Source organism: Colletotrichum karsti, assembly GCF_011947395.1.
Source record: "Colletotrichum karsti strain CkLH20 chromosome Unknown Scaffold9, whole genome shotgun sequence".
NCBI classification, from domain to species: Eukaryota; Fungi; Ascomycota; class Sordariomycetes; order Glomerellales; family Glomerellaceae; genus Colletotrichum; species Colletotrichum karsti.
This window is the reverse complement of record NW_024065909.1, coordinates 988,790-1,006,131: the sequence shown is the minus strand read 5'-3', so window position 1 is coordinate 1,006,131 and position 17,342 is coordinate 988,790. Positions and strand designations below refer to the sequence as shown.

At 54.5% G+C, this 17,342-nt stretch overlaps 1 protein-coding gene across 1 annotated transcript; it reads right to left on the bottom strand.

Annotated features, from left to right (window-relative positions):
• Positions 1–584: 584 nt before the first annotated feature.
• Positions 585–13,010, bottom strand: CkaCkLH20_03831 (ubiquitin-protein ligase; the record flags this gene model as incomplete). Its single annotated transcript, XM_038886550.1, has 5 exons — positions 585–679; positions 734–5,044; positions 5,097–5,648; positions 5,701–12,889; positions 12,963–13,010. The coding sequence occupies 5 exons, from the start codon at positions 13,008–13,010 to the stop codon at positions 585–587; spliced, it is 12,195 nt and encodes a 4,064-aa protein (XP_038748392.1).
• Positions 13,011–17,342: the final 4,332 nt, after the last annotated feature.

The window sequence follows — 17,342 nt, the reverse complement described above, 5'->3', positions numbered from 1 at the left end:
CCGCATTATAATATAGGAGAGTACCTGTGTTTCGTTTCGATTGTAAACCGTGTGTGTGTTGATAAACCGAAATAAGTTCAGTACCAAAAACCTACTTACAGCAAGTGGAGAGCTTCAACACCACATCGGAAAAAACCGCCTGGTCAGCAACATGACCTCTTGAGCCCTGGGTTTGAGCCAAAGAAGCGGAAAACCTTACGAGGGAGGACCCTACGGCGCTCAATATGTCACCGTGAATCACTGTTGCCAGGCAGCAGTCGTCATCTAATAGACGTATTCAGTACTCTACATACTAAGCCATTGAAACCAAGAACCACTACCTGCGGTCTATGCGGCCTGCACTCCGCAAAGAAACAGCCAGTGTCTTGTGCATCTCGGCCAAACCAAAAAGAAATGAAGAGAGTATATGGCTCTCGGCCACCACCCCCTCGAATATGTACATGCGGCTAAGACTCAATTGGTGATGCCCTTTCGCTTAATAACACACTTGTCACCCACTCCATTTACCGTGTCCTGTGTCGCCCGCCCGTCATAATGCAAATGCTGAATCGCAATATCATGGTCTATGTCTGCGCGCTCCCACCTTATGCAAAGCCGAAGTAGTCGCTACCCGCCGTGATGGCCTTCATGACTTGTGCGCGGAGCGTCTCGTAGCTCTCGTACTCGGGGAGATCAAGTTCTGTTACGCTGAGTTAGTTATCAATCATTTTGATCCCTCCATGGGTGTACTTACGGTTGAAGCATGTGTGAGAGCTGGGAAGCCTCTCTTTGTTGCCGTAGTCGCGGTGGATGTTGAAACGGTTGATTCCGTTCATACCCTCGAGTTCCTTGAAACCGTTGAGGGGCACCTTACTGGTTCCGGTGACGAATTGCAACAGCTTGGCTCGCTCTTCCTTGTCAAAGGACCGGACCGCTCTCCAGAACCACTGGATCTGCTGAGAGGATGGGTTGTAGTTCTGGTACTCCGTGTTGCTCTTCCAGTCGTCGACATCGATGTCTGGCAGACCTGAAATGAGCAGTTCTAGTTCCTGCTCATTGAAGATTGAGATGAGGTCCGCAGGAATGATTTCGTGGAATCCCTTGAGGAACTCCTCCATTTGATCCCGAACAGAAGAAAGAAGCTTGTGCTCCACGACCAATCGTACGTAGTCGTGTTTGTTGTCCTCGGTGACGGCGATGTCGCGGCCGCCAGGGCATAGATCTATGGTGCGGGTGACGCCGAACTCATCGTCCTCAACGGAAAACGTCTCAGTAATGATGTCGGTGATGTCATTGTCAAGCATCCACACCAGCGACTTGTAGTAGTCGGGGTCGAAGGATTCCATGTCCTTCACAGAGACAGACTTGCCAAGAATGCGCTTGTACACCGCTCGGCTGAAGTAACAGTCAAGAACTCGCCCCTCATACAGCGCTTTACCAATCACACGCCCAATGAACTTGAAGAACATAAGATGTTCATCGTTGATACCGCTCAAGGAATTGGGGTGGAACGTGGTGCGATCCGACGAAACGGGCGTAAAGAGGGCATAGTTGGCATCGAACATTTGCCTGGAGAGAACCTGGAACCACTCGCGAGTGACACCTCCGGCGTCTACACCCTCTTCGTTGTGGAATCGAATATTGAGCTTGCCGTATTTCATCTCGTCGCCAGACTTGAAGTACAGCGACCTGAATGAATCGTGGAAAACGTGTTCGCGACGGACGGAGAGCTGCAGCGCCGGGAACGAGGATCGCTGGCTGTTGTTGACTCGGCTGTGAACACTGCGGTTGAAGTAATTCCGCTTGTTGTCGAATTCAAGCACCTTCGGGTTCTTAACGAGAAGCGCAAACGTTCCTGACATGAGTTTGGGGCTGTTGCGCACCAGCTCATTCAGAATGCGACGATGTTCTTCCGTAAAGGTGAAGAATAGACCAGCCATGCGGTTCTCCGGAGGCGGGCTCGAAAGCAACATTTCCTTGCTGTTCTGGTTCTGAGTCTGCGTATCATCGTTCATGGCAGTGTTCTTGCAAACCACCATCAGAGACTCGATCAAAGGCAACAAGATCGTGGCCACATTAACCATGTTCTCGCGTTGTCGGATGGCGCTGAGACAGGCGCTCAGCTTTTCCCACATGGTAGAGAAGGTAGAGTTGTGGTACAAGGAGGTGACGAGATCCTGCTTCTCGTTCTTGCTGGCCTCTGCCTCCTCGTCGGACTTGTCACTCTTTTTCTTACTGTCGAACAGATGGTCAAGGGCGGTGAGAACGCGGAGCAGTTTGTTCTGTTCAGATGCACCCGGAGAGAACTTGGCGAGAGCTACTCCCTGAATTTCCGTTCCGGAGGTGGCCTTCTCAATGTGCGGGAGCAGCTCGTCGAGATCCGCAACAATGTTCTCGCTGAGAAGACGAGCTTGACGAACCAGCTCCTGACCGAAAGTTGCCTTGGCTTCGGGAATGGCAGACAAGTTCTTAATGGCCGAGATGGTGTTCTGGAAGGTCTTGGAACTACATTCGCGGGCCACGAAGATCTTCACAACCAAAGTAAGGTTATGCGGAGGGATGATCGGCACCTGCATCTGCTTAGGCCCCTTCTGGTTGGTCTCTGACTTGTTGCTCTTTGACTTCTCTGGCTCGGCAGTTGTTTGGGTCGACTTCGACTCCTTGTCGTCGGTAGCAGTAGCGGTCTCTGCGGCAGTGTTCTCGCCAGCCGCGTTGTCAGCCGGCTGTTCCGCCGAAGTCGAGGCCTCGCCCGCCTCAACCGCGTTTTCAGCTGCCTTCTCCTTGGCATCTCGGGCGGCCTTCTCAAGAGCTTCCTTGCGTCGTCGTTCCATGGTGGCAAGGGGCACAGTGATTTTGTTGAGCAAGTCAGCCAGGTAGGCCATAACCACTGAACTCTCCATGACCAAGTCTCTATCGAGAAGTGTGAGTAGAGAGTTGATCGCGTACTTGTGGGCCTTGGAGTCCTTGGTCTTGCCCTTCCGGCTGAGGGTACGCTTGAGGGACGACCCGACCGTCTCGTGTTCTGTAAGGAAGAGCATTGGAATGTGCGGGTTCTTCGTCGACAGATCCTGCAGCAGGTCCAAGCATTGGTGCACGACCATCAGAGGGGAAATTTCCGAGTTGGACTGGTTCTGGCCAGCGGCGACGCTGAGGGACGTCAGAGTCCGCTTAAGGTTCTGAGGAGTTCTCGGGTCCGCGTCCTTGTCCTTCGGCTTCTTGGCCTTGAGAGAGAGCTGGCTGAAGCTGCGTTCAACGGCGTCCATGTCTGTGCTGCCTTCTTGAAGGATCAAGAGAATGGTGCTGATAACCTCGAGGCGGTTTTGTCGGTTCTCGCAGACATCGGCCAACACGCTGAAGAGATAGTTGCGAATAGAGCCAATCTGGGAGATGAACATCAGACGCAGCAGAGTGGCCACTCCAGCTTTATCAAGCATTTGTACCACAGTTCTGCGCTGAACCTTGTTCTCGTTGTTCTCCCCAGACTCAGCCTGCGGGGGTCCGGGACCGTTGCGTCGTGCAGCAACAGGGGGGCTTCTGCCTGTGACAGCAGGATGAACGGCGTGCTGTTGAGCCAGGAGCCGGGCTTGGGCAGCCATCTCAGGTGGCAAGTGATCCATAATGTCCTCTCCCTGGTCCATGAGCACCTGTTGGCGCAGTTCCGGAGGGAACGTGAGCAAGATGCTAGCCGGATCCATGTCCACAGCGATCTGATCTTGAGTTCCGGCCGTTGCTTGACGACGCTGTTCATCTCTTTCCCTGCGGCGCGCGTCTTGACGCTCCTGCTGAACGATTTCGAGGCGAAGGTCCTCTGGGAGGGCGTCGAGGAACTCCTGGAAAGCCTCGCCCTGCTCACCAGCAGGGTGATCTTCGCGAGCCTGTGACCGACGAGTACTGACGGTCTGGGCGATGACTTCCTCTCTGAATTCTTCTGGAAGAGCAGCCAAATATTCGGGATCAATGCCCAGCTCGGTCACATCCACTTCCTCGCCCCTGATGGTTGTGAGAACACGACTGACATCAGCAGTCGCTTCGTTGTCTGCAGAGGGCGCAGAAGGCTCCTGAGTTTCGACACCTTCCATAGCGTGAGGGTCCGAAGCTTGCGACTGAGGCTCTTGTGCGGACGCCGCATCTCGTTCACCTGCAGCAGCGGCAGCTTCAGCAGCAGCGCGTTCCTGTTCCTCGCGCTCTTCGGCCTCCTTCTTCTCACGAGCCGCCTTCTCTTCCGCTTCCTTGGCTGCCTTGGCGCGTCTTGCGCTCTCTTCGAACTTTTTGCGTTCCTCCTCGCGGGCTTTGCGGACCTCCTCCTCTTCCGCCTTGATCTTTTTCTCGAATTCCATGGCCGGGGGAACAAGCTTAGAAAGAATTATTTTACCAAGCTTCTGGGCCTTGTCCCCGAATTGGGTGCCCCCGAATACCATTCTGGCCTCTTCCTGATAGCGCTCAAACGTGGATTCGGGAGTGAAGCCCACGGCCTGTTGAGGCTCGTGATATGTAGTCTCGCGACGATTGTCTGTTCTGGGCTCGCGAGGCGCGACCTGGTATTCGCGAACTTCTCCACGACCGTTATGAGTGATGGAAAGCGAAACTGGGCCATGTCCATGGCGCATGTTGGGCAGATTTGCGACGAGGTCGTTCAAGATGGCGATGGGACTTGAGGATAACGGCGCAGCATTGCTGAAAATCTCAGGGGGCAGACGCAAACCGATCATACCAGACCCCGGCATAGGGCGAGGAGAGGATTCCCGACCCTGGCCGCTTCGGCGCAACAGAGGGTTCACTCCGTCATCAGTGTTGTTGGGCATGTTGTTGGGCCGGTGTCGAGGAGAGAAGTAACTCCTGAAGTCTCCAAGCGGATCGCGGCCACTGCCAACCATGAAGCCAGGGGGGAACGGACTACGATGCCCATGGCGATGGCGATGCGCGTGGTGGTGGCCTCCGAAGGGCTCAACAACCAAAGTGTCCCAACCGAGGGCAGCAGGGAGGACAGGGGGTTGATGGTCGTGAGGGTACTCCTCTTCGTAGATGAGGTCGTCCTCATCCATGTCTTCGTCATCATCTTCGTCATCTAGGTGTTGTCAGCAAGGTTCAAGGCAAGCTCATTTGCCGCATTTTCTTACCATCTTCGTCACGTCCATCATCAATGTAGTGATCTCCGAGATCATCCATGTCGTCGCCCGGATAGTCTTCTGGATCCATGACAGCCCGGGCTAAGTTGTCGATGATGTCTCCAGGCTCCATGCCGTGCATACGAGCTGCCTCTTCTGTTGCCTGTATTTCGGCCTCATAGTCGACGTCCTCGTCCTCATCTTCCTCCTCCTCGTCTGTCTCTTCACTTTCCCAGCCTGATGCGCCGTCGTCGTCGATGGGATTGCCGTCTTCGTCAACGATTTCTTCAACGACATCGAGATGATCTTCCATGTCCTCCATGTCGTCAGAGTCCATTTCATCATCTTCGCTCATCTCGTCGTCGTCTTCGTCCATGTCCTCATCGTCGTCCATGATGACTTCGACGACGCCCGGCTCACCGTGAAGACCTTCAATTTCTCCCATCTCGCCGAGCTCTTCATCCTCGTCACTGACACCGTCTTCGCCGTCATCGGAGACTTCCTCATCGCCGTAGTCAAGCTCGTCACCGTAGTCATCGTCGTACATCTCTTCATCATCGTCTTCTGCAGTGGTGTCAGTCTAGTTTGCGTCAGTCAGCGGGGGGGTTAATCTTACCCTCTTCGTCCTCTGATTCGTCGTCGCTTCCTCGAGGCTCGAGCATGCCCAATGCAGAGTTGCGGTACAGATCTGGAGTCTCTTCTCTATCGTCGTCCATATCTGACATGGAAGAAGTGGAGATTATCTCATCATCCACATTCTCAGGGAGGGATGCGGAAGGAATCACGTGGGAACGGCTCAGCTCTTTTGCAGTGTCGGTCAACACGCGCAGCACTCTAAGCACGTACTTAATGGCACGCTTGACGCCCGCGTGACCCAAGTCGACTTCGGCAATCGAAGAAGTAAGCTTGTCGAGGTAGCCCTTCTCATACATCATCCTGCGAAGCTGAGCCTGCGATCGGCCTTGTGGAGAATCCAGAGCCCGTTGGGAGGTCGAATCCTTATCCTTTTCTCCGATGATGTGGTTCATCAACTCAGCAAGGCACTGCATCTTGGCGTAACGAGTATCGATGGGCTCGTCTGGCGTGGCGGCCCGCTCATATGCCTTGAGAATGGTGTCCAGAACGAATTTGCGAACAAACAGCAAATCAGGTTCGTCGTCGTACTCGAAGCGGTCACGGTTTTTGTCGATGCTCTTTTCTCCGGTTTTCGCCACCAGCGCAGCCAGAACTTGCTGAGCCTGAGCAGACGTAGCAGCCTTCTTTTTGGACAAAATACTGTCACCGTTGTCGGTGAGACTACCCTGGCAGAGGAGGTCGTGGATGAGGTAATTAAGAACACTCGACCGAGGCTTGACAGGCGTATTCGTCTGGAGAGGTGCGCTTCGCTTAAAGTTGATGAACTCAACCTTGGTTTGGTTGTAGCTCTGGAGGAGTTCCGCCAGACAGTTGAGCAGGAAGCATCGGTAAATGAAGATCGGGTGGTCGTCCGCTTTGAATACGGGTTTTGAAGATTTCTTGTCCTTTTCTTTGCCGTCTGCAGTATCCTGGGCTTCTGCAGCCACATCCTTGGGGGCAGCGTCTGTAGCTTGGGCACTGGCTGACGCGGTGCTCTTGCCATCCTTTGCAGGCTGCGCGGCTTCTTTGTCATCAACCTCTCGGTAGTTGAGCAATTCGCAGAGGAGGAAGTGGACAATGCCATGAGGATTCTCGACAACGGGACGCTTCAACTCGTTTCCTGGTTTCGGCGCATCTGTCATCTCCGTTTCGGTTGACTGCTTGACGTCGTGGATAGACAGATCCTCCGTGCCTTGCACCGCAGGTTCAACGCTAGCGTCCTTGTCGGCAGCGGCATTGCCTTCGGCTTCGGGCTCCTTGAGTGCCAACTGGTTAGCTCGACTACTGACATCGTTTCCTGGTGTCCAGCGCGAGAGCTTAGTCATGTCGTTGGTGACTTCGACGAAAAGATCGGGGGAACGCAACGCAAGCGGCGCCATGCTGCGGAGATAGGTGGTAAGATCCAAGCTCCTCTGGGGGCGCGAAGGGTTGTCGAAAAGGCCGCGCACCTCAGCGCGCATGATCTGCCTGAGCGTGTCTTCGTCTTCAACGATGTGTCTCAAGATAGCCATGATGCTGCCCGTGATCTTTGTCTCTTTCAGGCGAGCAGCACCCGCACCTGCAAGCTGCTTTGCCATGACAAACAAGCGCTGGAGATTCTTCTTCTCGCCGACCTTTTGGGCAATGGAAGGCTTCCGAGTAAGAATGACGATGACACGAAGGACCGAAGTTGCAAGGGTCTCTTCTTTTCCGAGAACAGGGAGCAGGCGAAGGATTGCTTCCAAAAGATCGTTGCGCTGACTGTCGGAGACGATCGGATTGCGCTGAGGCAGAACAGCGGGAGTGACGGTTTCGTTTTCGTTGGCTGGAGGGGTCCATTGGGCCTCGACAGGTTGTTCGTCGTAAGACAACAGTAGCTCCACAATCAAAAGAATGTAAGGAATCCATGGAGGTAGCTCTTCATTCGAAGTTGGCAGATCCTTAGGGTTGAGGAACGAGACGTACTCATCTACCTTCTCTCTCAGAGTGTCGATGTTGCATTTAAAGAAGCTCTTCTCTTGCATCAGCAGAGCCAGCAGATGAGCGTAGGCAGCAATGCTTGTTCCGTTGGATTTGGAGTCGCTATCGTCGAATGACAGAGATGTCAAGGCATTCGCTAAGGTAAGGCCAACCTCGTCCCGCACCTCATCATTCTGCTGGCGGAATACCATGGCGTTGATGAGCTCTGAGAGCTCAATAGCGGAGTGCGGGTGAGCCCTGACCACGTCGAGGGATCTGTCAATGAGGTTCTCCCGTAACTTGGCGCGCTCCTTGTCCAAGTCTTCCTTGGCAATCAAGCGGTTCTCGGGCTTTGCTGCATCAACCGGGGCGGCACTCGCAGGTGTGGAAGTACTGGGCCTGCCCTGGGCTTCAGGTAGCCCAGCAGGGCTTTCGGTGCCGCTCATGTCGGGGGTCGCTCGCTCGCCCAGATCACCCAGCACAACATCGCCGAGAAGACGGTCAAACTCCGCAGCACCAGCTACGGGGGCAAGTTCTGGCGGGACATCGACAGCCATTGCATCTGCGTCAGCGGGAGCTGGAGGAGCAGCTCCCTCCTGCTGGCTGGGGGAACGAGATGGCTCTGCACGGCTCGGAGTATAAGCGTCCTCGAGCGGAATGGGGTTGCGTTGTCCAGCCTTGCCAGCCTTGTGAAGGCGACTGTATTCGATAGCGTTATTTTCGTTGCCGTTAGATCTGTAGACCGCCTCGCGAGCAAGATCCTCATCAGAACCGTCCTCAACCAGCCGGCCAATCAAGCCGCCGTAGTTCTGCCAGTTGAAGGGAACCGGAGTTTTCTTGAAAACCTCAGACACCGGCTTGTCCCGGGAAGAGCCTTCATTCTCAGCACTAGAAATGATCTTGAGGATCTCGATGATCTTAGCCACCGTCTCGGGCCGCAACTTTTCGATCAAAGGAGACTCCCAGGTCTCTCGAATAACGGGAAGAACAGCCATGCGCACCTCAACCACGATCTGTTGGGAGGGCGGTGACTCGGGACGTCTCTCGGAGGTTCTGGGGACAAGGCCAAATTGCGTGGTTGAGTCGGCAATATTTTTCCCGTTGACGAGCGCCGCGAAGAACTCGAAGATTTTGCCAAGGCCAAAAGAGGCAACTCGAGCGCTTGCAGTGGTACCAGCATCGGACTCGCCAGTCTCTGTGCACATTTGTGACGAAAAGCGCTTAACCATTTGGGTGAGGACATCGAAGCCGCCCTGCTCCAGGAAAGCAATCAAAACCGGAACGACTATTTGAACCGAGGACCGGTCGCTAGACGATCGCGTGGAATCCATCAGCATCTCTGACAGAGTGTGAAGCATAATGATCCAATAGTGGTACTCCTTCGCTGTAGGTGCGTTCATGGCAACGGACGGCCTGAGCTGATCGAGAATTGTGCCAGCAAGTTGTCTTGCAAGATCCACGTGCTTTGGTCGTGAGTAAGCGTCTCGCTCACGTCGCGGGAAGAGAGCCTTGCCCAATTGCTGGAAGAAGGGGAACGTCGACGGCACCATCGAATGAATCAGGATGCGCAGGGTATCGTAATTACGGTATCGAGGCGTAGCTTGCTCTTGCTTACTAGCAACCTTGTGTTGAGGGCTGGAGTTTGTCGCCGGAGCTGCGTTGGAGCCAGCTCCCGCAGTCTCTTCAGACGCAGGTACGTTGTCGGCGTCGGTCTCTGCAGTGGGCTGCGTCCCATTCGGGCCTTCGAGCAAAACCATGAGATCGCTGCCAGGCGCTGGTCGCTTGGCCCACCAATGCTGGGGAAGGACGTTGTGCTCTGCACCTTCTTCAGCCAGGACGGCCTTCAACAGAGGTCCCAACGACTTCACCAACTCCACATAGTAGTCGAAAACATTGATGGGGTACAGTTGAACGGAGTTAGAGCGCGGGGAAGACGTGAAGCACTCGTACAGGGTCTTGATCAAAGACTGCGCATTGAGCAGAGCCTTGACCATCTTGGTGCCTTGAAGCGCTCGTTCCTGGGCCTCGGCGTCAAGGCTTCGGACATGTTCAACCGTCAATTTGTCGTCAGGGCTGAGGAATGGACCGAAATAGGGGGTTCTCTCGTTGGAGTTTTCCTTCCAGTCGGCCAGGGGTTTGAGGGTGTCGACAGCAGCCTGCGCACGCTTCAAAAGGGACGGAAGACCGATAACCGGGGACTGTTCGACAAGCTGCGAGATGACGAGGTTCAAGGTCCGAGACGCGTGCGAGTCACAAAAGTCGTGCGGGAGACTAGGCAGCTCAGCAATATCCAGGAGCAGCTCTAAGCCTCCGTAGCTGATGAAGTGAGCCTTGAGCGTGTTGTTGTTGAAGTAGGCGGAGAGGAAGCTGGATACAGCATAGACGTAAGGCGTAATGTCTTCGTAGGAGCTGGCAGACGAGGATGAGTCGCCGGTTCTGGGTGACGCCTTATCCGACTTCTGCGACGGCTCAACGGCGTCTGACATTTCAACGTCCAAGTCATCCTTGCCCTTGCCTTTGGGTTCAGACGCGTTGTCGAGGAGGCTCTTCAAATTTTCGTCCACTGGCACTGGCTTCTGTGTTCCGTCGGCCAAGAGCAGCTTGGCACCCCAATTGGCAGTGCGAGCCTTGTAGATACCCAGAGATCTCACCCTCGCAACCATATCGATGACCGAGTTTGAGATCGGGCGTCTAAGGTGCGGGTGGTGTCGAGCAAGCTCATCAAAACTTGCGCCTACGTTGCTGGCGAGATGCGGGTCGGTTTCCATCGTGTTGACATGGGCTGGGCTCTCGAAGATTTCCAAGAACGACTCGAAAGCTCGAGACGAGACTACCATCTTCAGACCTGCGTTGTTCAGGCAGATCGAGTTCAGCACCTGGGGGACGACATTAATGGCGTCCGAAGTAGGCAAGACACCTTGTGCCAGAGGACGTTCGTGAGACGAAGCCAGCTCCTCTTCCGGAGGCGGATGAGGACGATTGTCCGAGTCAAGCTGAACGGAAGCCTCAGGCGGGTCAGGACTGCTGTCGTCATTGCCGCCCTGGTTTGCAGGCTCCTGCTCCTCAGATTCCGGCGGAGGCTGAATTGCGGGCTGATTGGTGACAGGTTGACTGGTGATGGCCTCCAGGTAGCTCACAATCATGCCAGACTCGGAGATGGCGGCGAAGCTTGTGGGATCGTTGTTGATGAAGTCGCTGAGAACCGTTACCGTGTTCGTCCAGAGGACTGAGCCGAAGCGCTTGGTGTTCTGCATAATGTCTCTGAGGCTTCCCAGCAGCTCCGACTTGTCTACAAGATTGCGCAAGAGCCGGTCGGTATTACCACCATAGCTGTAGGAGTTGGTCATCATGTGGTGAACAAACTTGAGCACCCATTTCAGGGTTTGCTGCTGGTTGTAGGGGATCTCGTAGTCGACTATCTGGTTCTGATGCTCGGGCTTGTTTCCCTGGCCAGCCTCAACCAAGTTCTTCGACTCGCTGACGGTTGTGACCAGGAGGTCGGAAATCGCATCAAGGCCAGGGCCGCTGAAGAAGTTCTGGAATGCGTTCTGGTACGACCATATCAGACCATCGATGAATGCCAAGATCATGGATTGGTTTCGCTGTGCGACATCTGATCTGATCTTTAGAATCTCCACTAGGATGTCCATGAGCCCGGCAGTGACCATCTCGGATCCTATCCTGGTAGACATGGCGAGGTGAGTGGTCAGGGAGAAAAGATTTGTCCGCCATTGGTCTACTTCAGTAGTCTGGAGACCGCGGTCAGGCTCGTCCGTCTTCATGCCTCCGACTGCCTTCCGAATAACGTAAAGAAGAATGCCGTGGTTGACGTTCGCATTGAGGGCCGACAAAACATCCTGGTATCGGGCTGAATAGTTTGAAAGAGCCTCCAGCAAGGCCAGGGCAATGGACTGAAGCCACAGCGGCACCTGGATAGAACCATCGGCGGGAGGGTGGATGAGCTCCGCCAATTGGTAGACAAGTTGGTAACGCCTAGTCTCGTCGTTGTCGTGACGCAGAACCTTCTCAACGAAGACAGTCTCTGGGTGGATGTACGCCAGGTTGTTGATGGCGATTAACCTGATTGCTAGAGCTTGCTGGCGTGACTCAGCGTTGCCCAGGAGGGCCTTTGCAACTCTCAGGCGGTGCAAGACCTCGTACTTTGAAGAAGCCGGCATGTCCGCAGGAAGCCTCGTGAGCAGGTCGTGAATGGGAGTAGAAGCCACAACTGATTGAGGCAGGTCGAAGATCCTTTGGCTCGAACTGGCATGTTCACTCGACGTACCGGAACTCCGAACACTCAGAGGCGAAGAGTCATCGACGGCGGGCTGGCGGGCTGATTTGGGCGTGTTATGCTGCGATCCTGCCGTGGTACTGCGTCTCAGAGGAGTCGGCGTGGCAGGCGTGTTGGAAGACACGTTGGTAGAGGACGCAGCGACTGGCTGCTCGCGAGTGGAGGATGGCACAGTGTACGAGACCTTGATGTCGCCCCAGCCATTCCAGCGACTGTTGTCTGTGGTGAGAATGGCGCTCAGGTCGTTGGCGAACATGGAAGCGGCATTCTTCTGGCTCGAGGTTTGGGCCTTCTCCTTGCCCTTGGCAGCGGATGTAGGCGTACTAGTGGCTACCGAGTCGGAAAGACTCACGATGGGGGTCTTAGCGAAGGGGAGAACGAGAGTCTGAACACGGTCGAGATCCAGCTGATAGTGGTTCGCGAGCAATGCGTTGCTGACGGAGCGGGAGGCGCTGCCTATGCGCTTGACGGAAGCCTGGTATCGCTGAGCCAGCTCGGAGCCGACGTGAAGGGTAGCAAGCAGGACCGTCAAAGCCGTGGTGTGAAGCAACTTGTTCAGGACCATGCTGCTAGAGTAAATGCTCCTGTTGCCACAGTGCTCCAGGAGAACACGGGTGAAGTCGAGGACAGCCTCGATGAGCTGCCTGTCGCCATCTTCCTTGTAGCCCAACTTGGAGAGCCTCTCCGTGTCCCACGCCTCGTCGCCGTACGATTCGGTCTTGGTACCTTTGTTGAGGAGCAGGTCGTAGGCGAAGTCGCGGGTCTGAGGACCCTGGTCCATGCCGTAGGTGGTGCAGAAGCAGTCCAAGATGTCGTCGAATCGGTTGAGAAGCGGGATCCAGTGGTACAGATCACCTCTGGGGAAGGGCCATCTTGTTGGGAACTTGGATAGATGGTCTGGGAGAAGAGGCAAGGGTGTCGAGCAAGCCGACGTGACGAAGTCCTTGAGCCATGGAGACTGGAGCGAGTTAGCCAGGACCGGGAGAGCGACAGAAGAGAAGAAGATTGAACGGAGGCGAGGAAGGGCTTACCAGGGTCTCAGCATGCTTGGGCTGCATTTGCTTCGTTATCTTCCCCATCGTGGGCGAGCGCGGCCAAGCCGCAGGTTCATATGTGCAGCCTTGCTAGCTAGCCGGTGCTGGGGAGAGAGATCTTGTTCGCGCAACAGGGTATCTCGTTGGTGTTGGCGCAAACAGACGCGTCGCGGGAAGAAGTGTCTCTTTCTCGATGGCGTACAGGTGTGAGGTCGAAGAGGTGGGAAATTATTCAGGTGTGAAGTCAATTCAAGGCGACCGGGAGATGATGGGAGAGCTTGGGTCAGGAAGGTACAGAAGTGCAAGTCCGGGTGCAGGACGTCCTTGCAGTGAACTGTACAAACAGCTTCGCCAAGCGGACCGTGGGATCGTAAACGTGGTAGAGGTCGCAGAGAAGAAAATCGGGATTCCGAACGAGTAGCGGGAGGCCAGATCAAGCCGTCGGTCGCAACGAGCGTCGGTGTTGGTTGTCGGTGGTAGGTGAAAGGTGGGAGGCGGGATGGGATGTTGGAGAGTTTGGTAGAAAAAGAAGTTGCAGATGTCAAATCGGTATGGAAGGTAGGTGCGGTTACAGTGGGCCCTTTGCGTAATAGGTAGCAAGGCAAGGTAGAGGTAGCTTCCAGCTTCCCGCTTCCCAAGCCTTCAGATGCCCTCACCTTTTCTTTTCTGGTTGGATGTGGTGTGGCCTGTTGGAGACGGTAGTGGCGCACCGCAGAGCAGAGCAATCAGTCGTTAGTCACCCCAGTCAGAGATTCCGCGTCCATCCATGACACCTCAGTCAATATCTAAGGTACTTAGGCAGGTAATCAATCACTTCATAAAGGTAAGGTACATCAGGCAGGCGGGATGTTCTCTGGAAGACGACGGGCAGTAAGAGCCGATCGGGGACACTGTGTAATGGAAAGAGGGCCGGGCGGTAAGGCTGGCCAGGAATTCCGGGCGGGCACAGTGAAAGCGGGACGACGGAGGAGGACGACCACGACCACCACCACCACCACCACCACCACCACCACCACCTCACCAAAATGGATAGCGGGGAGGTGCCGTGCACGGTCCACGACAGGCACTCTCTCGGTACGTACCGGAGGACAGTCGATCAACAAAGGGAAACACCAATTATTCCTGCAGTTTGCAACTGCCTTGCCTTATCCAAACTACCTTGCCTCACCCAACTCTTCCTCGCCATTTTATTTACGAGAATTTATGATCTTATTTCTCCGACTTTATGTTTCCACGGGTCATAATATACGACCGCACAACAAACAGGCGCCTGCCGCTCTTTGCAAATTTTCTTGCGCCATGCACGTGTTGGCCATGTCATCAAGCGGGGCAGTAGCCAGCCAGGTGCCTTAGGTAATTAAGTCCCGGGCTGCCGTTTGCTACCAACCTTACCTGAGGTACCTACTTCCGGCAAGACCTTGAGCTTCGACAACCTATGGAAGTCCTTGCTGCATTCTGCCGCTACCTACCAGGCACCTTTCAGGTTATCGATCCACAGCCATAATTGAACTTTCTGTGTCCTTCCTACGTATTTTATGAGCTCGTGTCACATAATGTCTAAATCGTGCCTCCCAAACGAGCCCATCGATTACAAACAATAAAGACCTAAAAACAGTGGGATATCGGAACTCAGACTCGCCAACCCCACTAGCTACGTAGGTCGACTTCCGATGACAGCGTACATACAGTCGCAATAGGCCGTCAGCACAGTCCTATGTCATCATTGGGCTGTCTTGTATGTGGCCCGATTCTTCCACTTTTAAGCCAAGCCCGTTCTCCTCACTTTGGCGAGGCAGTCTGCGCTGCAAGGCAGAGATTTCACACAAATGATACTTGATACCTGAGTGCAGAGAATATCTTGGGTTTATAGCAACTACTTTACCAATGAATAGGCATGTGAAACCCACCTTACTTGAGAGGACTTCAGTTTTCGGGACGAGTACCTCCAATGAGTTGATTTAAGAAAGTAACATGTCATCAAATTTAACTTCTACAAGAATAAATCGCAGCAACTACGACGTCTAAACAGCAAACGTCAGACATGAGAATGACAATATCTTCAAAAACGAAAGAGGAAACACGGTGACGAAGAAGACTTCAAAGACCAAATGCCCGTCTCATTTAGGTAATAGTGATGCCTATCAAGAGGAATTACAACGTCTGAATAGCATCGTCACGCACGAGCCATGTTTGTGGCTCTCCTGCCAACATAATACTCACGGGGCTTCCTGTAGAGCTGACAGGCCAATATTGTACTCTCGGCCTCTCCTCCTTGTCGCTCTACTGGCATAGGGTTTCGAAGCGATGCAATTGTTGTTGTGTTCCATGTTCATCCCGTCCATTTTTTGCAAAACACACCCTGGTAAAGATAGGTTCGAATAATTGATGTCCTCTAGCTTCCGTGCTTTGGTGAGCCGTACCGGGCTGTGTGATGAATCTACTTAACCATATCACATCTTCAAGCACTTCCAAACCCAAGTCGCAGCTGGACCAGCTCTGACACTCATACTTGACCAATTCTTGTCGCAAACATGCGCCACCAACCAACATGTAAGACGGCCAAGTCAGAGTAACCAAAACTGGCTGAACCACAGCTACGAGAGACAGCAACTCGAACAGAAGCCTCACGTGGCTCTTATCCAATCTCTGGATGTGGCTGGTCTCGTGACAGACTCGATGCGGCAGTCTGCGAGTAGCAGTCACACATTCCAATGCTTCTAGGAAACCGGCAGCGCCAGTGAGGAGGGTAAATCGACAGGGGCCTGCCTACCAGATGCCAAGAACCGTCAGGGAGCCGCCGTGGGTGTGTGCCTTCGAGAGGAAACAAGACGAAAGCGAAGGCTAATACAACGACAACCCACCGGCTCGGCGGCTCCAGAAGTCGCCAACAGAAGCGCGCTCGGTGCCGTCGTCCCCCGAGCCGGCTCGACCAACGGTGAACAAAACGCGGCGTCACGCCGGGCCGCGGGCGGGGGCCTTTGGATAGGGGAAAGGGCAAGGGGGCGGACGAGATCTACCGCCGATTGCAACGGCGCAGGAGTATGCAGATCGCGCACCGCCGGGGCAGTGGCTGGAGATACTCGAACTCTACTCCGGGAATCGTGGGCTTGGCCCAGACGGGCCAGGTAGCGGACATGTATCCTGCCAATGCCGATGCTGTGCTTCAGAAGCCCAGCCATCGTGCCGTCCAAGAGACTCGCGCTGCAGGGGCAGCGGCTGTTGGGCTGAACGAGTCCGTTTGGAGACAAGCTCGTCTCGGGAAACGCGCACACATGCTTCAGAAAACAACAAACAAAGACGATAAGGTCGATGGTTGATGGCCTTACCAACTTGCCTTGCGTTAGCTCACGGTGCTTACTTGGAGCTGAGCTAACATGATCGTCATCCGAAGGAGCGGATTGGTTTCCTAGGGGATTAAGCTCTCGTGTCGACAGGATGACCACGCGGTAAAAGGCAATCCAAGAAGAAGGTCCAGACCGCTCATTGAGGACCATCACTTCAAGCATCCCAGTAGGATACCTACTCTGAGCAGATGGAGAGATACCACAGATAGCACCGATCTCCGGGACCGACACCGAGGTACCTAGGTAAACAGGAGAGACAGAAGCTTCTAGGGGGCTGAGAAGGCGAAGGGCAGGACAAAAAGGGCATGCAAGTAAGTGGTGGGCAATTATCAAGAAACAATCAGTTCCCTGCCGCGTCGATCCCAGCAATTTCCTTTGGCTGGCGCCCCTGTAATTGATGGCATTTTTGGTTCCAAGTTGGAAATGGAACGCTACGGGGGTGTCCATCTGCACTCCGGGCAGGAATTCACGGCATCGAGAACAGCCAGAGCCCCCCCGAAGCAGAGAACGATCCCGTGCCGTAGCGGCGCGCTAAGACGATAGCTTGGGCTGTCACTGGCTGACGGTCGATGAGAGGTTGCCCCCCTCACCACCTCACTTCTCACTTCGACCATGCCGTCCCCTCATCCCCTGGCCCCCAAGCGCGAGTCTTACCTACCGGTGGAGCTCACCAGGGAGTTACTGAATGATTTCGAGCGAATACGGGCACAATTGAGGGCAACCGCAATCCACTTCTTCGTTGTCAGGGTCTGATAGAAGGTCCCAGGTCGGTATCGGTGGGCTCACAGCGGCCTGTAGGTACATTTCCCAGGTCCCCATCTGCGGTGAGGCTCAGCCTGAATTCCCCATTTCCATCCCCAGCCGAAAAAAAAAAGGGAGAGACTGGACTGTTCTTCAATTACTGCCGCCAAACCCTCGACTCTCGAGCTTCCGTCCCTCGATTCTCTCTCGAGTCTCCGTCCTCACCACCGGAGCAACGCCAACAACCATAACAGCTCTGCATCCCACGAACAGGTACACCAAAAATAACCGT